This window comes from Natrix helvetica, assembly GCF_964273705.1.
Source record: "Natrix helvetica genome assembly, chromosome: 8".
Taxonomy (NCBI): domain Eukaryota; kingdom Metazoa; phylum Chordata; class Lepidosauria; order Squamata; family Natricidae; genus Natrix; species Natrix helvetica.
Genome location: NC_138559.1, coordinates 1,783,648 through 1,811,078, shown reverse-complemented (window position 1 = coordinate 1,811,078; position 27,431 = coordinate 1,783,648). Strand labels below are relative to the sequence as shown.

The 27,431-nt window shown below is 44.9% G+C and overlaps 1 protein-coding gene across 1 annotated transcript in view; it reads left to right on the top strand.

Moving 5' to 3' along the window:
- ANTXR1 (ANTXR cell adhesion molecule 1) overlaps positions 1 to 27,431 on the top strand; it is a 141,799-nt gene that overhangs the window by 41,062 nt on the left and 73,306 nt on the right. Inside the window, exons 9-10 of the mRNA XM_081960986.1 lie at positions 4,037 to 4,097; positions 12,715 to 12,813. Coding sequence (XP_081817112.1) covers positions 4,037 to 4,097; positions 12,715 to 12,813 — 160 coding nt within the window. The remainder of the gene's footprint in view (positions 1 to 4,036; positions 4,098 to 12,714; positions 12,814 to 27,431) is intronic.

Sequence of the window (27,431 nt, the reverse complement as noted above, 5' to 3'; positions counted from 1 at the left end):
CCATTATTCTGAGGTCATAGCTGGTTGTCCCTGATTCTTAGGTCCTCCATAGCAGAGGTGGGCTCCTGCCAGTTCACACCTGGCCGAACCGGTAGTAACCTGGCGGCCTCGGTCGCTGGAACCGGCAATGGCCCAGGCCTGCCACGCCCTTGAACCGGTTCTCCTACGGCACTGCCATCTTGATTTTCGGTTCTGCACATGCGCAGGACAATTTTCATTTCAGAAATGTAATTTTCCCCTCTTTTTTAACATTTTGCAGGTGCACAGACCTTTTCAGGTACAAATGCACACGTAGCGCGTGTTTGGTGTGTGTACTTGTTTCACTCGGGCGCGGGCGCAAACCTTTTGGCATGCCGAACTGGCAGTAATGCCTGCAGCAACCCACCCCTGCTCCGTAGTAAAGAGGAATGCGTGTGTGCGTGTGAGTTATTTCAGCTCTGTCAAACGTCAGGAAATAGGCGTAGAATCCGACAAAAGGACTTTAGGACCTTCTCCCGTCCCAAAACGAATTTTCCCATTCTTTTTCCTGAAAAAAAATCAGCTGGAAGGAGGTTGTGGGGATGTGTAGACCACGGGAATAAAATCTGCTGGCTACCCCAGAGAATCGCAACGGAAGTCTTCGTACTGTGACTCACTCAAAGGTCACGGCTGAAAGCCAGAGGTGCCTCTTTTTGGAAGTTGACGTCCTGCTTTTCCAAACAAAAGTTCCAACTTCTTTTCAACCCCTCCCCCCCCCCTTTTTTTTTTTTTTTTTGCTGCGGTGATTTCTATCTTTCAGACTGGATTTCGTCTTGGCTCGGCCTTGAAGATTTGTACCAATTTAATTTTTGTGAGTGAACAGAACATAAATAGGGATTAAACATGACTGGAGAATCACACCTCTAAGGAGCCGAGAGAGAATCTAGAATGCTTGCTGGTTGTCTAATTTTGATCCTTACAGTGGCTGGCTCCACTCACAGCCGTTCCTACTTCATCCTGGCTAATTGTTTCAGTTTTTTCTTACATGTTTTACCTACCTGTGTTTCCCCGAAAATAAGACCCGGTCTTCTGTTAATTTTTGCTCCAAAAGATGCATTAGGGCAGTAATGGCAACCCTTTTTCTTACGGCATGCCAAAATTGCACACGCTTTCATGCACGGTCATGTGCCCCCACCAATTCAATCCTCCCTGCCCAGCTTCACATGCATGCAGGACCCCTCCACAGGCTTAGGGGGCTTTTCTGAAGCCTGGGGAAACGGCCTCCCCCGCCCCCCCGAGTCCTCCGGAAGCTGGAAACGGATCGTTTCTGAACTTCTGGTTGGTCCATTGGAGCTGTTTTTCAACCTCCCCAGTCTCCAGAGGCTTTCCTGAAATCTGGGGAGGGCAGCCTTCCTTGCCCCTCCGGAAGGCCGGAAATCAGCTGGCACATGTGTGCCAGAGCTGATGGATGGTGTGCCAGCAAATATGGCTCTGTGTGCCACCTGTGGCATACAATACAATACAATAGCAGAGTTGGAAGGGGCCTTGGAGGTCTTCTAGTCCAACCCCCTGCCTAGGCAGGAAACCCTACACCAGTTCAGACAAATGGATGTCCAATCTGTTCTTAAAAACTTCCAGTTTTGAAACACCCACAACCTCTTAAGGAATCCGCTCACACAGGGAGGGACTCCTCCTGGTGCCATCCGCTAGGCAATGCCAGCGGGCGACACCTAGGAGTAGGTCCTTCTCTGTGATGGGCCCAACCCTCTGGAATGACCTCCCCCCCGACATCCGAACTACCACCGACCTCCGCTCCTTCCGTCAAAAATTAAAGACTCACCTGTTTCAATCAGCTGGCCTGGCACTCTCTTAGTTTTGCCTCCCGGGGATATATTTTAATTGGGTTTGGGTATTTTAATTGGGGATGTTTTTTAGGGTTTCTATAGTATATTTATTTCTTGTACAGTCTTATCTCCTCCATCCAAATGTTTAGTATTTAATTGTTTTATATCATTGTATTTTTTCTGCATTTTATTTGACTGTACACCGCCCCGAGTCCCTTTTTGGGAGAGGGGGCGGTTTAGAAATCCAAGAAATAAATAAATAAATAAATAAATGTTGTTCCACTGATTAATTGTTCTAAATGTCAGGAAGTTTCTCCTTAGTTCTAGGTTGCTTCTCTCCTTGATTAGTTTCCATCCATTGCTTTTTGTTCTACCCTCAGGTGGCAGCCCCTGAGATACTGGAAGACGGCTATCATATCTCTCCTAGTCCTTCTTTTCATTAAAGTAGACATACCCAGTTCCTGCAACCGTTCCTCATATGTTTTCGTCTCCAGTCCCACTGCATACTTCCCTCCATGTAGACGCAGTTCCATTGAGGACTACACGTTGAGTGCAGTTGATCAGCCAGATTGCCATAGGTTCACCATCAAGGCATTAGGGCTTATTTCTGGGCAAATGTGGTACTAAATGGGTCCTTCTGGCTGACAATCTTAACGGGGGCTTATTTTGGGGGTAGGGCTTATAGAGCATCCTGAAAAATTATGCTAGGGCTTATTTTCTGGCTGGGTCTTATTTTGGGGGAGACACGGTAGTTAGAAAAATTTGCTACTTTTCTTCCATTCTTGACCTTTTATGGAGACCTTGTAAAAAAAGATATTGTTTCACCTGCACCTCCTGCACACAAGTGTGGAAGGTTGGGGGTGGGCATCGCTCCAGAGTATAGGCAGTCCTTGACTTACAACAATTCATTTAGTGACTGTTTGACGTTACAATAGCACTGAAAAAAAGAACTCAGGATCATTTTTCACACTTACGACCGTGTGAAAACCAGATTGACTTAACGACCGTGTTAGTAATTTAACAACTGCAGTGATTCACTTAACAACGGTAGCAAGAAAGATTGTAAAAATGGGGCAAAGCTCACTTAACAAATGTCTCACTTAGCAACAGAAGTATTGGGCTCAATTGTTGTCGTAAGTAGAGGGCTACCTCTATCTTCATTTAAAGTTGTTCCTTCTCACGTGACACCCCCTAAACAGGGCAGTCTTCATACTATTTTGGAGCCAAATGGGTATGAAAAATCCCCATCCATTCACCTCAACCCCACCACCAGCACACGGCCTCCTTCTCCTCATTCGTTGTCCAGGTGGATGGCTTTTGGTCCAGGACCTCGAAGGCCCTGGAGTTTTACCAAGTGCTTTCTCCTGTTCTTTCCCATTCGATAGTCTCGTGATGCCATAGCTCTGTGGGCACGTGTGCCGTCGCCAGCTGCTCTTCTGGTTTCTGGCACTCACATGCGTGCCAGCCAGCTAGTCTTCACGGGTGCCTGAAAACAGCCCCTAAAACGGCCAAAAAATAAGCCATTTTTTGGGCTGTTTTCGGAGCATTTTGGGGCATTTTCAGGTGTTTTTTCAGGCTGTTTTAGGCTGTTTTTGATTTTAAAAATGCCCCCAAAAATCTGAAAATGGCCCCCCAAATGCCCCCAAAACAGGCATGAGCAGGCCGTCCAGCTGGTCTTTGGGTTTCCAGCACTCTGGTGCGCGTGTGCTCACATGCACGCACATTCCAGTTTGGACACTCAGTGCCGAAAAGGTTCTCCATCGCTGCTAGAGCCCGATGCTTTTAGATTTCCCAGTTTTTAGATGTTCTGAAATTTTGGGGTTGCAATTAGTATGTTGCATTTTTCCCATTGCCAAACGCAGGGGGTGGGGAGTGGGTGTCACAGCTAGATGACCAAAGCCTCCCCAGTGCCTTGGGGCTTTTCCTGCAGTCCCCATCTTGACTTAGCTGAAGACCCTCTTGGAGACCTTTCTTGCCTGGCTCCCCCATGAACCTGGGGTGATAAAGGAAGCCCATCTTTCTCCTGGCTTGGGTATGCAAAACATTTTGCAGTGTGGAAAGTACTTGGAGTATTTCTGGGAGCAGAAGTTGGGTGGAAGGTCTTTTGACTCCTCTAACATGAGGCCTTTTTGGTTTAGCCGTTAAGATATTTCAGCTTTGAGCGACGCTGTGAGTTCTCCAGCCGGATGCACCCAAAGTTGTTAAACCATGTTATTCTTTCTTGTGCCTTCTAGATTCTGAAGAAATCTTGCATTGAAATCCTTGCTGCAAAACCTTCCAGCATTTGCGCAGGGGGTGAGTTTACCACGGAATATTTTCAGCCTTTCTTGCTTTGGGGAATGGCATCTCGGCTTTTTGATCCCGGAGGGAAGGGAGTCAGCTGTCTTTTGGCACTCTGGGGAAAATTTTCCTTGGCTCAGAAATGCCAGAAAATTCCATCTGTTGGTTGTCTGCTTGCATGAAAAAAAAATCTTGATTTGATCTATTTTTAGGGTTGGTTTTCATTGAGGGCAGATGGGGTCTGACATCTCAGGGTTCATTTATAAGATATTGGGAGGCCAACTGATGGAGGTTTTCGCCTTCCCTACTTTGCCTCCATCTCAAATCTCCTCTCTCCTGTGCCTTTGCTAATTAGCCTTATTGTTAGTCTTATTAGTTTGCACCTCATACACCCAAATTAAATGCCATCTTCAGTGTACGTTATAACTATAAAAATAAAACACAAACACACATCCTTCACATTCTGCACAATTGAATTGAAATGACGCTGCATTAATATTGCACTATACCGTAGAATTCAATATGGTTTCTGCCCTGGGATAGAAGCTGATTTTCAGCCTATTTGCCCTTGTTTTGATTGTCCTGTACCGTCTGCCAGATGGTAATAGTTCAAAAAAAGGGTGCCCAGGATGAGATGGATCTTTAAGGATGTTTTGAACATTCTTAAGGCAGCAGGAGCTATGAAGCTCTTCCAAAGAGGGGAGAGGGCAACCCATGATCCTCTGGGCAATGACGTTGACCCTCTGGAGCGCTGTCCTATCTGCCCCTGTGCAATTGGCAAACCAGACACAGGTGCAGTAAGTTAAAATACTCTCTCTGGTGCAGCAATAGAAGGTCACCAGCAGTTTTTCCTTCAGTTGTTGTTTCCTGAGAAGTCTCAGGTAATATAATCTCTGCTGGGCCCTTTTGACCAGGGCTGCAATATGAGTGCTCTTTTAGGATAACACCCAGAAACTTAAAATTGCCACTTGCTCCACTCGATCTCCATGTATAATGTTTGAAACAAGAAAAAAAAGCACAGATTGTTAGATACTTCCCCCCTTTAAACAATAGAAGTCTCCACTCAGGTCCTCTGTTGCCGGCGGGAACAGAGGAGCACCTGATTGGCTGAGACGCTGGACAGCTCCCATTTAAAAAGGGGAGCAGCCGACCATCTCTTCAGTGGATGTTTGCACGTACTTCAATAAAGAGCTGTTATCGCTAGCCTTTTGTGTCTTCCTTTACCCGATCTAACACAGATCTCACCATCCTCCATCCTGGCTTTGTCCCTTTTCAAACTTTAGCTTCCCTGCCAGAAGGTATAACAGGATTGGGAATAGGGGCACCGATTCCACATCCAAAGGATTGGGAGCAAAAAGGATAAACTGGATTCAGGAATATGGCTTGGAATATGTAAGACCGTGTTTGGTCTCCTCTTGAAAACCTCCAGGATGAAGCACCCACAACTTCTGGAGGCAAGCGCTTCCAGTGATTGTTCTCACTGTCAGAAAATCTCATACTTTTATGAGAAGTAGAGGGTCCCATCAACCTACTCAACACGTGTCCTCTGAGAAGCTCCACATTTGCAATGGAGGCGAACGTTTCTGCTTTCTAGAGGAGCATTAGATGTAGGAACAGGAGCAAGCTGGAAATGAGCCAATGATTGAATTTGATTTCAAAGTGGACTTCCTAGGAGATAAATCAATGTTGAAGAGACCTTCTAGCCAGCACTTCAGGCTTATTCCAGCTTCTCCTGCAAAAAAAACCTCGACTGCTTATTTTCTCTCTTTCCTACATTCTGATCTCGTGTTTCTGGCATAGATTCACTGGGGAAAAAAAGAACCTGTTTTATTTTGGAGAGAGTTCGCCTCCCTGGACAGCAGCTGGCAAACAGAGCTTGGCATCCACCCCAGTCAGCTGTCTTTTGCCCCTTCAGGGTCCCCATTGGCTTATTTAAACATCTAACATCTCGCTGGGGAGAAGGAGAGCCATGAGGCCCTGCAGAATCACTGAGTTATTCAGAGTTCATGGGCTCCGCCAATTGTTTGCTAATTATTTTGGATATAAGTGGGAGTGAGTTTACATGTTAGATGAGAAACACACTTCGGTTCATTCCCCAGGCTTTCAAAAGTCTGCAGACACAGCTATGCAATGAAGAATGCTGACCCACCCATTTTACATTCTACCAATGGATAAGCTGTCTTTGTTCAGTCCATGCTGATTGGGAGGGGGGTGTAATCATCAGTCTGGTCCATCCAATTTTAGCCTGCATCTAAAATTCTAAATCTAAAATAAGACTGCCTTAAAATTCACAATCTAACAACTTCGGCATCTGGTGTTTGACTCCAGAACTGCATTACAAAATGTGGAAAGCACAATTCATAGGATCGCTTGTACAGAGACTAAAGGTTTAGACCACAGACTAAAACTGACTTCTGTTTATTAAAAGGTGTTCTCATCCAAGGGTTGGTCAATGTACTAATGAACGAAGCTATGAGTTCAATTGTTCTCAGTTTTTATTTTATCTTCAGGTGTTTAATGATATTTCATTATTGAGATATTTCCTTGCTCGACAGAAGAGACACGGCTGGGAACTAGCTGATACTTTCAGTGTAGAACTGAGTAGATACGTTGGATGAATGAAAATCTTAAAGCCCCCACTGTCAGGGTCCAAGTAATACACCCATAAGAAACAGAACTCCAAGGCAAGTAGGTTCCTCAAAGAACCGCTTATTTGTATCTATCATGTTGACACTGATGGGTGAAAACCGACCCTAAAGGTTCCCACGGTTTTCACCTAATTAAAAGTAAAAAGCTTTTCTCCCTTCCCCAAACAATCAGTCACATGGTCCAATCAAGGTGCTGTCTGGTTGCCTGGTAACTTTGCTCCTCCTCCCTCTGACCAGGTGTGAGAATGTCCTTGGTTCTCAGGGGAAACTATTTTGTTTTGGCTACAAAACCCCAGCTATCTCTATTCCCCCCTCCCTATCACTCATCACCATTGGGGCAAACCTTGAAGCCTCCAAGGTCGCCTCAGTCAGGTCAGCTTCAGAGTTGACACCCACTTAATAAAAACATACCAAAGAGCAGGTGAAGGCTGTTGTTGTACCCTCAAGAATCCAGAACAAGCAGAAGCTGCAACAGGCATTTTTGAAACTCCAGTGCACATATAGATTTTTGATCTTAAGTTCTCAGCAGGACCTCTACAGCAGAGGAAAATAGCAGAAAATTCTCTTTGGGCTTCTCTGGTTAAAAGAATCTGGGAAGCCACATCCCCAAAATTCAACAGATGGCATTTGTAGTGGGAGCCAGTAAACAGTGAGGAAAACATCTGTCAAACAGGCAGAACATCTGGGGAAAGGAGTTCCACCTGGTGGTCTCTGCTTGTGTGAACCCTGGGAGATGAAATCTACCTCTAGAGGCTGCCAAAAAAGGGAAAGTGCCTTTAAATTATCTGGTCCTGATATATTTTTAAAGTATCATAGAGTCCAGGCCCCCTCTGATCTACTTTGTTCCTTTACTTGGATTTCTGGTTTTCTTCCCCAATGTGCAGATGCCAAAACTTTACAATTGAAAGCTAGAACATTGACCTGAGTTTATACAAAGCTGGTAATCCCTCTGCTGCTGCTGCGTTGTTGTTGTTGTTGTTATGTTGGTTGGATGGACAGTCAGCCATATCCACGTTTAGGCTGGATTTGGCACTTCCGTCCACCTACTGAGTGAGTCCTTCCCAAGGACCTGGGATCGGCAGATGTTATAGTTGAAAAGTGTTCAAGGTACAGCACCGTTGCAGGATGTAAGCTGTTTCAAATCAAGCTGCCTTTTGCAATTGACCAATGATGATTTTGTCAACACCAATGGTGTTCAGGTGGTGCTCCAGTTGTTTTGGGATTGCACCCAAGGGGCCTACGACAATGGTTTTCTTTTACCACCCTTGTTCTACTTCTATTTACAGGTCTTTGTATTTCGTGATTTCCTCCAGTTCTTTCTCTCCTCTTCTGCTATCTTCAGGTACTGCAACATTCACTATTCTTCACTTTTTAATCTCTTTCTTATCAATAGTTCTTAAGTGTGGGGTGTTATGTGGCAGGTGCTGACTGTATGAATTCTAAAGACCCACACATCACTTTAGCTTCTGCATTTTCTATTGCTTTATCTATTTAGTGGTCCCACCTGCTTGCAGGCAAGTGGTACTTCTTGCAAGTATTGCAATGCTCTGTTTGTTGCTACTTTGTCGTGCCGTTGTTTGTAGTCAGTCTGGGTAAGCATCTTGTTACAGTCAAGCTACTACTATAATTATTTCAATTGCTGAGTTTAAGTAGAAAAGGTATCCTTTGTTGCATGTATAGATGTACTGCTGGAGGAGAAAACGCAATTCTTTTTAATTTACTGCAAATAATGTACAAAAAAACCCCTAGGCAAACTGTAGAACATAGATCTCGGGTATTGAGCTGGAGGATTTGAACAAGGCACTAAATATGCACCTTTTGGGATGATTTAATTAGCTTTCTTGCATATTGCAGGGGGTTGGACTAGGGGTGTGTTTCTGCCAGTTGGAATTCAAACTGGAATTCAGGCCTGGGTCGCAGAACCGGCAGTGACCCAGGCCTGCCACGCCCCAGAACCGGTTCCCTCGCTGATGCTTGGGCGCCACCATTTTGGATTTTAGTGATTGCGCATGCCCAGTTCACCGTAAATTGGTGTGCGCATGTGCGAAGAACAATTTACATTGAATAGTGCACACGAGTGCACCGTGCCTGTGGTGCACGGGTTGCAAACCAGCAGTAATGCCGGCAGCAACCCACCCCTGGGTTGGACTAGATGACCATGGGGTCCTGTCAGTTGCAAATAACCAGAAGTGTTTGTTGTGTTCAAAGCAAAAAGAAAGAAGTATATTATTTCTACCTGGACAGAATAATCTAGTCAATGGATGGTCAAACGTAAATTGGCACTGGATAAGGGTCAATGGAATTCATTGGGCGGGGGGGGGGGGCTGGACTTGGGTCTCTTGTGGCAACACAACAACTCTAAACTCGTGACATGCTTAACTCCGCCTTCCAGCTCAGCTCGCTGTTCTGCTAGAGATCCATTCCAACTCCACACAATTGTGACCTTCACTCATATCACTCAGCCTAAATTCAGTGGCAAAAATGCTGGTTTTCAGCAGTACCAACTGCATTTATTTATTTTCTTTTTCTTCTGTACTCATTTCCACCTTTACCCCAAAACAGGCTGGAAAGAGGCAAGTGGACTTTCTGGTTTTTCTTCGAAGACGTTTTGCTTCTCATCCAAGAAGCTTCTTCAGCTCTGACTGGATGATGGAGAATGGAAGGGGGGGATGGATATGACTCATCTATCTCCAGTCTACAGCACTGTCAGCAGTTCCAAGAAGGCTCCACAACCATTTTCACCAGAGGTGGGATTCAGCAGGTTCTGACCCGTTCAGGAGAACCGGTAGCGGAAATTTTGAGTAGTTTGGCGAACCAGTAAATATCACCTCTGGCTGGCCCTGCCTCCATCTATTCTCTGCCTCCCGAGTCCCAGCTGATTGGGAGGAAATGGGGACTTTGCACTATCCTTCCCCTCCCACGCCCACCAAGCCACGCCCACAGAACCGGTAGTAAAATACTTTGAACCCCACCAGATTTGCACCACTCAGGTGACCCTGAGGACACAGATAAACCTCCAGGTGGTCTCAACGACTCTCTAAAAGGATGCAAATGACCAGCTGTCTGCAAGGAATATAAATCCTGAAGAAGCTTCTTGGGTGAGAAGCGAAACATCTTCAAAGAAAAAAACAGAAAGTCCAGCTGCCTCTTGGAAAAAATAAAGCACCTTTGGGGCTTTGGGATGAAAGCAACCGGAGCCTTGGTTGGAGCAGAGCCGAGATTCCTGCGTTAACTCGTAGGCTTTGTGCAGCTACAGTGCAGGAGACGCCCCCCCCCCCGCATGGCCCCCAGGCCACGGATTTAGGCAGACAGGGAGTGGGCGGTGGCTCTTGAGCACCTGAGATAATGTTGATTCAGCAGAAAGCAGGGTCACCCCACTTCAAAGCATTGGAAGTCACCCTTGCTTGCTCCCCGGATCGCTTTCGTTTTAAGCACTCTTGCACAGGCAAAGTTTGCCTTCTGCAGGGCAGGAGCTGTTTAGAGAACTCTTGGTGAAGTTCTGCTGCTTCTGACTTTTCCTTCCTTGCAGAAGCAGCTCAAAAGGTGTGGCTCTGGTCCCTTTTATCCCACAGATCATTAGGGGCATTTGGAGGCTTCGGTGCTTCCTTTTGTGCTTCAACCCCCCCTCCCCCCCCCCCCGACTGAAAGGCAGATGCTCATCTGCAAAAAAAAAAAAATACTGGACAAAAATTAAAAAAAACTGGCTTGAAGAGATTATTACACAACCAACAGAATTAAAACTGGAACTATTCTTACTAGGAATAATTATAGGGAACTATGAGAAAAAAACCAAACACCTACCATGTTTACCCGAAAATACGACCTGTCCTGAAACTCGGGCACAGCCTCAGGGGTGCAGTAGTGCACCACAGCAGCCATGAAGCGACCACGCTCACAAGCGCCACCCAGCAAACCCTCTTTCCAGCCGGGCACAGCGCCATTCACGGACCTAGGGGTATCACCAAGCCACATGAGCCCCTGTTCACCGCCACCCGGCTCTCGCAGCTTGGCAGCGGCGGCAGGAGTGGAGGTGCTCTGGCTCTGCGGGGAAAGCTGGGCCAGGGCATCGTGAGGCTGGGAGGCGCGGGAGCGGAACAGCCGCTCGTGCAACCCCCCTCTCTAGCTGTGCAGAGCGCCTTTCACTGGCATTTCGAAGGCGCCAAACTGCAAGAGCCAGGCAGTGGCGAACAGGCGCTCATGTGGCTTGGCGATACCCGAAGGTCAGTGAATGGTGCTGTGCCTGGCTGGAAAGGGGGTTGGCTGCTGGTGAGCGCGGTCACTTCATGGCTGCTATGTTGCACTGCTGCGACAGCGTAACACAGCCGTTTGCCCCGGAGGCTCTTTGGGAGCCCCCTTGCAAGAGAGCAGCCGCCCAGCGACCAAAAACGATAAGCCCTCTCCTCATAATAAGGCCCAAGCCATATTTTGTGTGTAAAAAGAAAAAAATACCGTGTCTTATTTTTGGGGAAACACGGTAATACTACATGTCATCACGCCAGCAAGAATCACATATGCACAGAACTGGGAAAACAAAAACACACCCCCAGAAGAAAACGTGATTTTAAAAAGTACTCTCAACTCTAAAAGGAGTTGCGCCGAAATGGAGAGACTCACAAAAGAACTAAAAGAGGAATCCGAGTACTACTTAGTATGGAATCTATGGTACAAATGGCTAGAGGAAAGAGGTAAAAAATAGGAAAGCAATAAAGGGAGGAAAAAATAAGAAATAAGATTGTATATAAAAATAGTACAAAATAAGAAATATAAGAGAATCAAATGTCTATATAAGATGTATTGTATGGAATCAATAGAGATAAAAGATATGTAAAAATATTTAATATCTAATATACAGTATATACACACATTTATGTCTCAGCAGCTTTCAAGTGTACGGACTTCAACTTCCAACCAATTAGCACATGGGGCCAAAACCTAAATCGAAATTAGTCTTGGACCACATATAATTGAAATGGTGCACACACACACACACACACACACACACACACACATACGTTCTGTATTGTGTAGTTGTTTCTCCCAATTCCCCCCAAATATTCAATTTCTTTTTTAAGAGTAATAAACAAATTCTCGTCTGCAGACCAGTTTTTCCACTGACATGTTTTAAAAGGCATGATATTGGATCTAGGTTTTACAAAATATTAAATGTTCCACCAATTTCCTCCAAATGTTTTAATTGTCTTTTTTAGGATGAGATAAGATTGTATCCTAAGACTATCACCTTTTTTTTTCTTTCTGTTGTTGGTTACTGCTCAAATTCTACTCTCAGAGCCCTTCTGTGATGCTAGAAGAAAACAGCTGCAAACAGATGGACTGTATAAAAACGTCATTTACAGCTGTATGTTTCATCATTTTCAGAAATGATTCTGTTATAAATTTCAGGAGCGTTTGTGAGGACTTCCATTTCTGTTGAGCCTCTACTAATTATGTGTCTTGTTCCAACATCTCTTTGGGCCCAAATATACTCTGCCACATTCTCAGGATCTTAATTAAGATGACTGACCCAAAAATTGAAAGTTAGCTTAATTCTGGAGTTTTTGGTGCTCTCTGAGCTTGCCTTACTACTTTGCTTGCAGATGTTTCATTACCAGGCCAGGTAGCATCTTCATGTTCAAAAAACATCTGCAAGAAAACTACCAAGCTCAGAAATCACCAAAGGAGTCCAACCCTGAGCTACGTAGCGTCTCTTCCATTGTTATCTTAATTTTCCCAGTTAATAGAGTGCTGGGAGTCAAGTCAAAGAAGTAAAACCAAGCAATCCACAAATAAAATGCTTGAGACGGGTTCCTTCATCTTGCATTATCATTTAATTATAATTTTAATGAATCAGGAATTATTTTAAAATTATGAAAAATATCTCGATGGCTGCTAGGACTAAAACAAAATGTCTTGTTGGCACCTAATCAATCAATTTTAAAAAAACCTCTATTGCCCTTCTCAAATAAGTGGTTTCTCTTTACTTTCAGAGTCCTTCCAAGTTGTGGTGACAGGAAATGGCTTCCGACACGCACGGAATGTGGATCGAGTCCTCTGTAGCTTCAGAATCAACGAGACAGTCACGCTCAGTAAGTTCTCCTAAGGCCCCATCAACCAATCAACCCTGTGTATCTAATGATTTTATGTACCTTTATTGATTTCATAATAATAATAATAATAATAATAATAATAATAATAATAATAATAATAATAATAATTTAATTTGTTAGCCACTCCCTCTCCACAAGGGACTCGGGGCGGCGTACAATAAAAACATACATAAGTACATATAAACATACACATACACACACATATACATACACGGAGGAGGTAACAATTACATATATCACAATAATAATAATAAAATTAACCATTAAAAATACCCCATAATAAAATTACAAATTTAAAAGGACTGTCAGGAGGAAAGGATAAACTACGGTTGAGCCAGGCCAGATAATTGAAAAAGGTGGGTCTTGAGCTTTACACGGAAGGAGCGGAGATCGGAAGTAATCCTGATGTCAAGGGGGAGGTCATTCCACAGGGCTGGGCCCGTCACAGAGAAGGCCCTACTCCTGGGTGTCGCCCCCCGACACTGTTTAGCGGACGGCACCCGGATAAGTCCCTCTCTGTGTGAGCGGATTGGTCGTAGGGATGTATGGGGCAGGATGCGATCCCGCAGGTAACTAGGTCCTGTGCCATGGAGCGCTTTGAAGATCGTAATCAAAACCTTGAAACGCACCCGGTAGACCACAGGAAGCCAGTGCAGCTCGCGCAGGAGAGGTGTTACATGGGAGTACCTAGTCCTCCCCATAATCACCCGCGCGGTCTCAGAGTGCATCTCAAGGGAAGCCCCATGTAGAGAGCATTGCAGTAGTCCTGGCGAGACATCACCAGTGCATGGGTGACTGTGCGTAAGGCATCCCGGTCCAATAAGGGGCGCAATTGGCGCACCAGGCGAACCTGGTGGAATGCCCCCCTTGCCACGGCTGTTACATGGTCATCCATGGACAGCCGGGCATCCAAGAGGACGCCCAAATTGCGCGCCCGCTCCATGGGGGCCAGTTGCTCGCCCCCGATGGCCAGAGATGAAAGTAATTGGTTGAACCGGGGAGCCGGAAGCCACAGCCACTCCGTCTTGGAGGGGTTGAGTTTGAGTCGGTTGTCACCCATCCAGACCCGTACGGCTTCCAGGCACCGGGACATCATTTCGACGGCCTCGTTGGGGTGGTTCGGGGTGGAAATGTATAGCTGAGTGTCATCAGCATACAGATGGTATCCCACCCCAAAGCCACGGATGATCTCGCCCAGCGGTTTCATATATGTGTTGAACAGGACTGGCGAGAGAACCGACCCCTGTGGCACCCCACAAGTGAGGGGGCTCAGGGTCGATCTCTGCTCTCCTGCCAACACATGTTGCGTCCGGCCGGAGAGGTAGGAGCCGAACCACTGTAAAACGGTGCCCCTAACTCCCAACCCCTCCAGCCGGCGCAACAGGATACCATGGTCGATGGTATCGAAAGCCGCCGAGAGATCTAATAGGACCAAAATAGAGGAACAACCCCTATCTCTGGCCCTCCAGAGATCATCAACCAACGCGACCAAGGCCGTCTCCGTGCTGTGCCCGGGTCGGAAGCCGGACTGGCGCGGGTCTAGATAATCATTCTCCTCCAGGTGACGTGGAAAATGTTGGGCCACCACACTCTCTACAACCTTCGCTAAGAAGGGAAGGTTGGAGACCGGACGATAATTAGCTAGCTCCGTTGGGTCCAGGGAAGGCTTCTTGAGTAAGGGTCTCACAACCGCCTCTTTCAAGGCGGCCGGCAGAGACCCCTCGCCCAACGAAGCATTCACCAAGCCCAGGAGCCAGTCGCGTGTAACCTCCCAGGATGCCAGTACAAGCCAGGAGGGACACGGGTCCAATAAACATGTGGTAGGTCGCAGACGTCCACGTAACCTGTCCAAATCCTCGATGGCAACCGAGTCAAACTCCTCCCAGAATGGTCTCTCAAGACTCGCCTCTGGCGTCTCCACTGGACCACTGAAAGGGACCCATTCCCTCCGGATTTGAGCGACTTTATCCTGCAGATATTTCCCAAATTCCTCTGCCCTGCCCTGTAGGGGGGCTTCCCGTGGCCTCTGAAACAGAAGGGAGCGGGTCACCCGGAACAGGGCGGCAGGGCGGTTATCTGCGGACGCAATAAGAGCGGCACAATGTCGACGTTTGGCCGCTCTTAATGCCACAAGGTACGTCCTAAGGTAGGTTCGTACCTGTGCTCGGTCAAATTAAGGATGATGAAAGCAAAACTGGTACCATCACCAACATGAGGGTGGTGATGATGAGGATGGTTGTGATGAGGATGATTCCAGTCCTAATAATAGTTGTGTTGCATTCTTCATTGGTGTGGCGCTTGCGGCATTGACTAAAAATCCTCACGGAAGGAAGGAATGTGTAGCTCAGCTTTGCCTGACCAAGTTCATTCAAGTGTCCTTGACCCAGAGGAGAAGGTTGGTACGAATCCAGAGTTATCTTCAGGATATGGTCAAAAGAAGGCAAGATGGAAGTGGCTATGGTGTTCCCCATGAGACACACCTAAGAATGGGTAGAGCTTCAGTCTCACTGTTGGAGACATCGTCTTGGTTTTTCTGCCTGTACCCTATGATCCCCTCAAGCTCATCAGTTGACCACTGATGATGATGGAAGTGTCAGGGTTAAGCTCAGCTGCCTTCTCCCTTGTTGCACTTGTGAACAAGGACATGGACATCCCAAAGATGCTTTTAGAAGAGGCAACTGGACTTTCTGGTTTTTCTTTGAAGACATTTTGCTTCTCATCCAAGAAGCTTCTTCAATTGACCTGAACTGAAGAAGTTTCTTGGATGAGAAGCAAAACTTCTTCAAAGAAGAAACAGAAAGTCCAGTTGCCTCTTGAAAAAAGCACCTTTGGGACAACCAGGGCCTGGATGACTGAGAGCCTCCATGGACCTTTGAGGACATGGAGAGATTTGTCTTTTTCCATATCTTTTTGCCCTTTGCTTCTATTGGGCTGGATTCACACAACACAGAGCTTTCTAAACCAAGGTGAATAAAACATCATTCAGGTATTCGTACAACATGTCCATCTGAGGGAGGTGAACCGCTCTTCTGTTACTGCAGTGCCTAAGCTTAAGGCTTGATTTGTTCAAGGAAACAGAAAAAAAAGGGAAATGCAAATCAGCAGGGTATTCCCTAAAAAACCCATGTTTTTAATCTGGCATCCAAATTCAGTTGTTCAGTTAAAGTTTAGGACGAGAGTCTCTCAATCTCAGCAAGTTTAAGATGTGTCGACTTCAACTCCAAGAATTCTCCAGGCCTAAAAATTACCACAGCAGCTATGACAATAGTACAGAAATACACCAGAATAATAATAGAAAATAGCAAACGGTGAATAAGCAGCTTTCTCCAGACATGTTCTGGTGCATAATGGAAGGGATCAGGCCCAATTCTGCAAATACTGTAGGTTGACTCTTAAGATATGCCAATGTATCCTGTGCGCTTGGTGATGGCATCGGAAGAAACAGGTTCATAACCCACCCACCTTACCAGAAGAGATGGCAAAAGCACACTAGAGAGTTGTGAACTCACAGCAGCTTCACGACTGTCCCTCCATGGCTTCTGAAATGCATTTAGACCAGGGGTGTCCAAACTTGGCCACTTGAAGACTTTTGGGTTTCAACTCCCAGAATTCCCCAGCCAGCATGGCTGGCTGGAGAATTCTGTGAGTTGAAGTCCACAAGTCTTCAAGTGGCCAAGTTTGAAGACCTCTGATCTAAGTGGAGAGATTGCAGAGGAAGGGATTGCAAGAGAGTAAATTATGCTGGCTGGGGAATTCTGGGAGTTGAAGTCCACAAATCTTCAAGTTCCCAAGTTTGGACAACCCTGATTTAAACCTTTCACAGCAGTTGTGAGAATACAGCTGTGGCACTTATAGCAAGTGTACCATGACCTCATAAGTACGTCACTCGAATATGTGGGCAATGAAGTCAGATCTTCATCACCATTTTATTTTCTTACACAACCAACTCTTGGTGGGATTTTGATGGAATCGAAAAGTTTCAACTTGCTTTCCAAATACAAGGAGTAACTAGTAGAATAGAATGAAATACGAAATATTCCCAATGGCATATAGCTAATGCAATGTGGGGGAAATAGATTAATACTATTAATTGTGGATAATTAACAAAGTGAAATGTTTATGATGCAAAATTAAGTTTGAGGATATAGGTTATCTATAATAAAATAGAAAGATGGAAATGAAATGTCAAATTTGATTAATTTGGCGGGGCAAATAATGATATTGTTTATCGATAAAGAAGAAATTAAACTTAAGATGGAAAATATGGAAAGGAAATAATATGGCTGAAATTGAAAATGGAAATATGATGTAAAATGAACTATGCATTTGAGAAGAAGTTAAGGGGGGAAACCTGGACAACTCTTAGTTTACAAAAGAAGTTAAAATATGTAACAAAAAATAAAAACTTTGCTTAAAAAAATAGGAGAGATAGAATTATGTGAACCTTCATGGAAGAAAGAATTCACACCGTGGAGGCCATCCCAAAGCAGGGAGAGATTCCCAGATGTCCTTTCTTAAGGCCTGGATGTTCTTGCCCATCCCAACGTTGTTTACATAACACTGAAAGATAAGAGCCACCTTTTGGATTGGACACTAGAGCCAACTACTCTCAATCAGGGGCTATTTTATGTTGGTGGGATTGACCCACTGGCAGGCTACTCATGGGGAAGCTTCCTGCAGCTGGCAAGACCAAGAACTACACCCATTTCAGGGAGGTATCTTTAATGCGTGTCTAGATACAAACCAGAATCTTGGAAACCGCTCAAGGAGTGTCCATCCCTCATTTATAGTGAGATCATGAAGGTGGAGACTTTTGAATGGCTTGAAATGCTTCTTTGTGGATTTTTCTCCACATGAGCTGAGTTGCGATTTATGAGATTAGCAGCCCTGAATCTACTCAGTCCTTCATCTCTTGACGGCTTAGATCTTCTCTCTTTTCCATTCGTTTCCTAGTCCCTTCATGGCCATCCCCGTGTTTTACAGCTTCCAGCATGCTCCAAAGATAACACCTCATTGAAGGTGTTGCAGGAGTCCAGCAATGAGGACATCATCCTGCTTGCAAACAATGCCTATGAGAGGAAGCTGAGCATCAATTGGTATTGCATCCAGTTTGGTCACTAGACTATAAAAAAGATGTGGAGACTCTTTAGAAAGAGGGCAGAAAAGAGCAACCAGGATGATGAGGGGACTGGAGGCTAAAACACATGAAGAACGGTTGCAGAAACTGGGCATGGTTACTCTAGTGAAGAGAAGGACCAGGGGAGACAGGAGAGCAGCCTTTCAATACTTGAGGGGCTGCCACAGAGAGGAGGAGGGTTCAAGCTGTTTTCCAAAGCACCCGAAGGCCAGACAAGGAACAATGGATGGAAACTGACCAAGAAGAGATTCAACCTGGAAATAAGGAGACATTTTCTGATAGTGAGAACAATCAACCCATGGAACAGAAGTTGCCTTCGGAGGTTGTAGGAGCTTCATCCCTGGAGGCTTTCAAGAAGAGACTGGACTGCCATCTGTCAGAAATGGCGTAGGGTGTCCTGCTTGGGATGGAGGGGTTGGACTAGATGGTCCCTTCCAACTCTGTTAATCTGTTAATCCATATTTTTCTGATGCTGTTCTCTGTCAGTGCTCGGATACTGTTTGGTTCTAGATCTGGATGGATCAAAAGAATGCAAAAAACCTGGGAAGGCATGTAGGAGTACAGACTGCCCATGTGGCTCAGCACCTGACTCCATTTTACAGGTCGTAGCTCATGCAACATGCAAGAACTATAGTAGCAAAATGTAAAGAAACATAAACCAAAACCGGTGACCACTGGAATGCCCATGAGACCTCTGGGGAAAAACTCCGGTCTCAGCAGAGCACTGAAACAAGCCAAGTTTGAACCTTGAGTAACACTCGGGGAAAACCAGATCCCAAAGGAAGTTTTTCCGGTGGTGACATTTACCCATGAAAACTGCCATCCTTGTGGGGAAAAAAGGAGCGATTTTGCTGAAGCGTAGAAATGGATAGAGAAGCCACAAAAAGGCCACAAAGAAAAAAAAACAAAGGCAAAAACTGCAACTCTAGGTAGATCAAAGAAGCCAAGAGCCCAACAGGAATATTTTGAATTAAAAATAAAAGGGAAACGTTAAGAGAGGTAACTTAGGAGTTTTAGGAGAGATTCTTCCAAATGTAAGCACTTTTTCCCCAGCCCTGTCGTGCCGAATCTCACATTGCTCTCACACATCTTTACTCAGATGAACCTACCCAACAGTTCTGGGCCACAATTCTGCTTTATCCTTTATCCCCGAAAGTGTTGTCTCTTCCTCCTCCTCCTCCTCTTTCTTCTACATCTTCTTCCTCCTGAAACCCACCATTCTCACAATCATTCCAACATCAGGACATTGCACAATATTTTTCTTCCTTCATTTTTTCTGTCTAGAGAACAAAATTCTCACAACTCTTCTTCACCACACAAACCTCAGAGGACAGAGGTGGACTAGAAGACCTCTGAGGTCACTTCCAGCCCTAGGATTTTATGGTGCCTTTCTGTGAGGCAGGCAGTAGGGACAATGAATGCCCAGGAGAACAGCTTAGAATAGAACAACAGAGTTGGAAGGCACTTTGGAGGTCTTCTAGTCCAACCCCCTGCTTAGTAGAAAGCACTATATCATTTCAGACAAATGGTTATCCAACCTCTTCTTCAAAACTTCCAGCATTGGAGCATTCACAACTTCTGGAGGCAACTTCTGTTCCACTGATTCATTGTTCTCAGGAAATTTCTCCTTAGTTCTAAGTTGCTTCTCTCCTTGATTAGTTTCCACCCGTTGCTTCTTGTCCTGTCTTTAGGGGCTTTGGAGAATAGCTTGACTCCCTCTTCTTTGAGGGAGCCCCTCAGAAGGATACTGCAAAATCCCCATCCCCTCCCCACTCTGGGGCCAGCCAGAGGTTGTATTTGTCAGTTCTCCGAACTACTCAAAATTTCTGCTACCGGTTCTCCAGAACCTGCTGAGTTTCGCTCCTGATTTATACACAGTGCAGTTTCAGAAGACGGATGGGAGGGCAAAGGAAGTTCCGAAGCCCCTTCGTATCTGGAGACCAAAAAGTGCTGATCACAATGAAGAAAGATGTTGCTGAGTCAGCAATCAGAAGTATTTCCCAATTTTATGGATCTTTCTATCAAGAGTTTACTTGCTGAATTGAATTACTCTGAAGCAGGCTTCTCCAAGTTAGTTTTATTTTATGGCAAAGGATTGTGGGAAATGAAGTTTCCGCACATCTGCAGAACACCAAGAGGGATAATATGGAGGATAGCTAAAACCAGCCTCCCAGAACTCATGCTCAATATTTTCCCTGTTTGGAACCTCAGGAGATTTTGAGATCGATAGTGCTCTACCTTTTGAAAGACTCTTCCAATTCTGCAAAGTTTCCCCTCAGGAAGATAACGCCTCCTTTGCCCCAAACAGCTGGAGAAATAGAAAGATTTGTGGGAACCCAGCGTAAACCTCAACTGTTGAAAAGAAACAAAAAGGAAATCAGAAAATGTAGTTGCTTCTATATAACTACGCAACCACACTGCCCAAAACACCTGGCTGGGCTCCAGGAGGTATAACTTCCAAGAGAAACATTGGCATCCAATTTCTGGAGGACGCGCATCCTGGGCAAGAGAATTCTGACTTCCCACCAAACGCCAATAAGGGGAAACGAACGGTGGCCTTTTCCTAACTGTGGCCTAAACATGTCTTAGCAAACCCCTTTTTTTCTGCCATGTTCCCATGAGGTTGCTTCAGAGGTTTCTACCGCTTTGCGTGGGTTTGAGCGAACCAGTAGTGGTAGTTTGGCCTGGGTTGCAGAACTGGCAGCATCCCAGGTTGGCCAAGCCCCCGAACCAGTTCCCCCGGTCTCCCCCCGGTCTCCGCTGTCATTGCCAGCATGTTTTTTATTAGTTTTTCAGGTCTTCGTGCATGCACAGAACAACGTACAGTGAACAGAAGAAGGAAGGAAAGAAGGAAGGAAGGAAGGAAGGAAGGAAGGAAGGAAGGAAAGAGAGAAAGAGAAAGAAAGAAAAAAAGAAAAAAAAGAAAAAGAAAGAAAAAGAAGAAGGAAGGAAGAAAAGATGGATGGAAGGAAGAAGAGAAAGAAAAGAAGAAAGAAAAACAGAAGAAGAAAGAAAGAGAAAGAAGGAAGGAATGAAGAAAAAGAAAAAGAAAGAAAGAAAAGAAGAAAGAAAGAAAGAAGAGAAAAAAGGAAGGAAGAAGAAAAAGAAAGAAAGAAAAAGAAGGAAGGAAGGAAGCAACCCAGGCTGCCCACGCTCCCAAACTAGTTTCCCGGTCTCTGCTGCTGTTGCCAGCATGTTTTGTATAAGTTTTTCATGGTCTTCGCACATGTGCAGAACAATTTACAGTGAACTGCGCACGCAAAGCGCACACAAAGTGAATCGGTACCAACGCCAGTAGGAACCCACCCTGCTTCCATCTCCACCCAGATAATGAATAAAATCAACATCTTCATCAATGATTTGGATGAGGGAATAAATGGGGAACTTATCAAATTTGCAGATGACACCAAGCTGGCAGGAATAGCCAACACTCCAGAAGATAGGCTTAAGATACAGAAGGATCTTGACAAACTTGAACATTGGGCACTATCTAATAAAATGAAATTCAATGGTAAAAAGAGTAAGGTTCTACATTTAGGAATGCACAGTATAGATGATACCTTGCTCAGTAGTAGTAACTGTGAGAGGGATCTTGGAGTTCTAGTGCACAACCATTTAAATATGTGGCCAAAAAAGCCAACACAGTTCTAGGCTGCATCAACAGAGGGATAGAATCAAGATCACGTGAAGTGTTAATACCACTTTATAATGCCTTGGTAAGGCCACACTTGGAATACTGCATTCAGTTCTGGTCGCCACGATGTAAAAAAGATGTGGAGACTCTAGAAAGAGTGCAGAGAAGAGCAACAAAGATGATTAGGGGACTGGAGACTAAAACATATGAAGAACGCTTGCAGGAACTGGATATGTCTAGTTTAATGAAAAGAAGGACTAGGGGAGACATGATAGCAGTGTTCCAATATCTCAGGGGTTGCCACAAAGAAGGGGGAGTCAAACTATTCTCCAAGGCACCTGAGGGTAGAACAAGAAGCAATGGGTGGAAACTAATCAAGGAGAGAAGCAACTTAGAACTGAGGAGAAATTTCCTGACAGTTAGAACAATTAATCAGTGGAACAGCTTGCCTCCAGAAGTTGTGAATGCCCCAACACTGGAAGTCTTTAAGAAGATGTTGGATAACCATTTGTCTGAAGTGGTATAGGGTTTCCTGCCTAGGCAAGGGGTTGGACTAGAAGACCTCCAAGGTCCCTTCCAACTCTGCTATTGTATTGTATCTCTTCAAAAAAGTTGAAAGGATCACGTACCTCGGTTCTCATTTACATGAAGCAGAGACACGACCCCTGAAGTAAAGGATAGAGAAAGCTCGATCAGCATTCTTCAGAATGGAAAAGGTCTTCTGCAGTCACGACATAAGTCTAAGACTGAAAATGAGGCTTGTCCGAGGCTACATCTTTTCTATCCTGCTTTACGGAGTGGAGAGTTGGTCTCGGACAAAAAAGCCACTTCAAGAGACGAGAAGACTTTGAAATGTGGATTGACAGGCAGTTGTTACATATAAGCTGGGTTGACAAAATCAGAAAGATGGAGGTGATAAGCCACCTGGGAAAGCCAAGGGAAATAATCAAAACCATAAAAAAGTGAAAGTTGGAATATTTTGGACATGTGATACGACACTCGGAAAAATAGGGCATTCTTCACTTAATCCTCCAGAGAAAGATTGAAGGCAAAGGAGGTCCAGGCAGAAGAAGAACATCATGGCTTCAAAATCTAAGGGACTAATAGTATCTAATAGGATCACAAACATGATCACCAATGTCCGATGACGGATGACGGCACAAGAAGAAGAATCACTGATGACCTTTGACTAATTGTAGGAGCTACGGTCGGCCATTTTGGTCATCTAACCAGCTTCTTTAACGCCCCTTGATGGGGGGTTCTTGAGAAGGTCTCCAGAAGGAGTCATGCCTGAGCTAGGAGCCCTCAACTTGCCCTTCTTGGGGATAGTGAACAACTCCCATCGTCCCCACCAACGTGGTGGTGATCAGGAGGGTATTTTGAACACCAAGTCCAGCAAGGCTACTTCTGTGTTTCCCAAATTTGCCAAATGTAAGATGTGTAGGCTTCAACTCCCAGAAGTCCCCAGAAGTCTCTTTTTTATTCCATTTTCAGCCAGGAAAATGTCTCATTTCTTCATGGGCTTTATTTGCAATTACCCTTTGGCTGGAAGCAGAGCCAACACGAGACTGTCCGATTAAACCAGGGGAGGGGACAATGGCCTCTTTACGACTCCCAGAATTCTGGCCTGCTCAGGAATTCTGGGAATCAAAGTCCACAGGTTGTCAAGGGGCCATCGTTCCCCACCTCTAGTTCAAACCCTCGGCCAAGGCAGAAGGATCCAGAAACATTATCTTTCTCCTAGGAGAAGCAAACTCCATAAGGGAGTCCTCTCTCTTTTCCTGCTCCTCCTTCTCCTCTTCCTCTCCAACCCAGCAAGGAAGCAGCTTCGTCAGTAACTTTGGCATCCGGAGCACATTTGATGCTGCTGCTATGCGAACTGGGCTGCTTCAGCACGATTCGGGGCATGGTTTTCATTAGAGCATCAGCCAAATGCTCATTCCTCATTTGCTGCCCTTTCCAGCAGGCGATTTGGTCTGGCTTTGGGGCGGAGGGAAGGCACCAGTCGCTCCTTCTCTCTGCGTTCTTGCCTCACCGCAAAATAGGTTCCTTTTTTTTTTAAAGGGACTTTTCTTGGAAGGAATATTCTCTCCTCTCTCTAATGAGACTCAGAAGCATTTTGGGGCCAGAATAAGCAAACATTTCTGGAGAGAGTGAAGATTTCCAAGAGACTCTTTGGAGGCCGCTGGCAATTCTCTTGGACCGAAAGCTGCAGAACAAGGAAGGCCAGGAAATTCAGCCATTCAAAGCCCTGTCCTCCTATAGGTATCCCCTGCACCAAATCAACTATGTGAAAGAAAGAAAGAAGAAAGAAAGAAGAAAGAAAGAAAGAAAGAAAGAAAGAAGAAAGAAGAAAAAGAAGGAAAGAAAAAAGAAAAAGAAAGAAAGAAAAAGAAAGGAAGGAAGGAAAGATGGATAGATGGAAGAAAAAGAAAGAAAGAAGGGAGAAAGAAGGATGGAAGAAGAAAAAGAAAGAAAAAGAAAGGAACAAAGGAAGGAAGGAAAGAGAAAGAAAGAAAAAGAAAGAAAGAAAGAAAGAAAGAAAAGAAAGGAAGGAAGGAAAGATGGATGGATGAAAAGAAAAAAAGAAGAAAAAGGAAGGAAGGAAGGAAAGATGGATGGATGGATGAAAAGAAAGAAAGAAAGAAAGAAGAAAGAAAGAAAGAAAGAAAGAAAGAAAGAAGAAAAAGAAAGAAAGAAAAAGAAAGGAAGGAAGGAAAGATGGATAGATGGAAGAAAAAGAAAGAAAGAAGGGAGAAAGAAGGATGGAAGAAGAAAAAGAAAGAAAAAGAAAGGAACAAAGGAAGGAAGGAAAGAGAAAGAAAGAAAAAGAAAGAAAGAAAGAAAGAAAAGAAAGGAAGGAAGGAAGGAAAGATGGATGGATGAAAAGAAAAAAAGAAGAAAAAGGAAGGAAGGAAGGAAAGATGGATGGATGGATGAAAAGAAAGAAAGAAAGAAAGAAGAAAGAAAGAAAGAAAGAAAGAAGAAAGAAAGAAAGAAAGAAAGAAAGAAAGAAAGAAAGAAAGAAAGAAAGAAGAAAGAAGAAAAAGAAGGAAAGAAAGAAGAAAAAGAAAGAAAGAAAAAGAAAGGAAGGAAGGAAAGATGGATAGATGGAAGAAAAAGAAAGAAAGAAGGGAGAAAGAAGGATGGAAGAAGAAAAAGAAAGAAAAAGAAAGGAACAAAGGAAGGAAGGAAAGAGAAAGAAAGAAAAAGAAAGAAAGAAAGAAAGAAAGAAAAGAAAGGAAGGAAGGAAAGATGGATGGATGAAAAGAAAGAAAGAAGAAAAAGGAAGGAAGGAAGGAAAGATGGATAGATGGAAGAAAAAGAAAGAAGGGAGAAAGAAGGATGGAAGAAGAAAAAGAAAGAAAGAAAGAAAGAAAGAAAGAAAGAAAGAAAGAAAGAAAGAAAGAAAAGACAAATCACAGAGCAAAGAGCCAGGAAAGGCGTGTCTGGCTTTCATTTCCTTCAGGTGCAAACAGAAAAAAAATCCCTACAATTGCATGGATAACCCAGGTGTCCACAGGGGGATTTGTGGGTGGATCTGAAAAAGGCTTCCATCCTGCAGGGACAGAAACCCTCTTGACTTTTTTCAACCCCTTGGAGAGATCAGGGGCTGGGGAGCTTTTGGAGGTTTATTTGGGTAGAAAAGGGTTTATAGAGTCTCTCATCTTCCAGGATCGACAAAAATCCGGTCTCTCTCAGCCTTCCAGCCCTCAGCCATTCCGCCTTTGTACATGGGGGGGGGGGGGGTTGTGGCTGTTTCTTAAGGCCCTTGGACCATGACATGTGAGGGTCGGAAACACACAGAAGCTGGAATGTAAACCTTTAAAAGGAGGACCCCACCCCCTTTCCACCCCCTTTGCACCATGGCTCTGTCCCTGAGGTCGAGAAAGTGATGCGTCTCCTAGAGGTTGGGTCTCCTGAGGCTGCTGTCCACTTGATGCTTCGGGGATCCCTTCCAGGCTCCGGACAGTTAGCGGTGGGGCACCTTCTCCAGCTGTGGAGGCGCCTCCATTTTCTTGAGACGCCTTCCATGATTTCTGTCTTTTCAATGCACCTCCCATTGGCAGAGCAACGACCCAGCTGTATCAGAGTAACAGATTAACAGAGTTGGAAGGGACCTTATAGGTCATCTAGTCCAACCCCCTGCCCAAGCAGGAGACCCTCTGTAGCAGCCCCTCAAATATTGGAAAGTTGCTCTCATATCTCCCCTGGTCCTTCTCTTCCCTAGACTAGCCAGGCCCAGTTCCTGCAACGGTTCATCGTATGTTTTAGCCTCCAGTCCCCTCATCATCCTGGTTGCTCTTCTCTGCACTCTTTCTAGAGTCTCAGTTTCTTTTTTATAGTGTACGGTGACCAAAACTGGGTGCAGTACTCTAGGTGTGGTCTTACTAAGGGTTTATAGAGTGGTATTAATACCTCCCCTGATCTTGATTGTATCCCTCTATGAATGCAAGTTAGGATTGCATTGGCTTTTTGGCTGCTGCTGCTGCACACTGCTGGCTTCTATTTAGTTGGTTGTCCACTAAGACTCCAAGATCCCTCTCACAGTCACTGCTATTAAGCCTGGTTTCACCCAGTTTATATGCGTCCTTTTGGTTTTTCTATCTACCCTATGGCTTCTCCAATAATTCATCCCTCCAGAGCCTCCAGATCTTGCCCTGATTTCTTTAGCTAGGGAGTTTGTCTAAGTAGGGAAGGTGCAAAAATGTTCAGCGTCTCCTTCGACGCAAGGCCCTGGAGGGCTTCCTGAGCATTTCATGCAACTTCTCCTGGCACCCGCCTGGAAGTTAAAGGGTTCTTTGATTTTTTTTTTTCTGGATTTCTTTTCCCTTTTGCTTGCCAGACTAGCCTATAGCTTCGCAATTTCCTGGTTGTCAGCTTCCCAAATCCTAATCTTGCCCAACTCAGTTTGGCTTGGCTTGTTCGGGATCATCCAAGAATAGCTAAGTGCAGGAGCCACACCCACGCAGTCAACACCCTGCCCCTTTGTGCATCCATCAACTTGGCCTGCAGGTACAAAAGGAGCGGAGCTTTACAGCATCCCACCCACCATCGTGGCTCTCGGCCAACCCCAGGGGCCCTCCTGGTGGAAAGACGGCCATCGATGGAGGCTTGACGGGAAATTCCCTCCAGACCTTTATCTCTCCTTCTTCACAACAGCCGTGATTGCTGTGTCCTTCTTCCAGGATTATTTTTTAAACAAACCCTTCCCGTTGTGGGATTATGAGTAGTTTCCCATCATCGTAGTTTTCCCTCAAGCATCAAAGCCAACGGGGGACTTTGAGTGGGTAACTATCTCAGGGCAAAGCACTTTTTCACAGGGATGTTGTGGTGGGGAAAATAAGAGAGACGAGCATTATATAAACTCCTCTGAGTTGTACAAAATAAAGACAGGAGTGTAAAGCTAAAAATTGACCAATAAATTGGTTAGGAAGGGAGGGGAGAGGGAGGGAGGATGTGAGAGGGAGAGAGAGAAATAAAGAAAAAGGAAGAAAAGAAGGAAGAAAGGAAAGAAAAGAGGGAGGAAGGGAGGAAGGAAAGAGAAAGAAAGACAGAGGAAGGAAGGAAGGAGAGAAAGGAAGGAAGGAAGGAAAGAATGAAAGAAAGAAAGAAAGAAAGAAAGAAGAAGGAAGATATAAAGAGGAAGGAAGGAAGAAGAGGAAGGAAAGAAGGAAAGAGAGAAAGAAAGAGGAAAGAAAGAAAGAGAAAGAAATAGGAAAGAAAGAAAGAAGAAGGGAGGAAGGAAGGAAGAAGAGGAAGGAAGGAAAGAGAGAGAGAAAGAAAGAGGAAAGTAAGAGGAAGGAAGGAAGGAAAAGAAAGGAA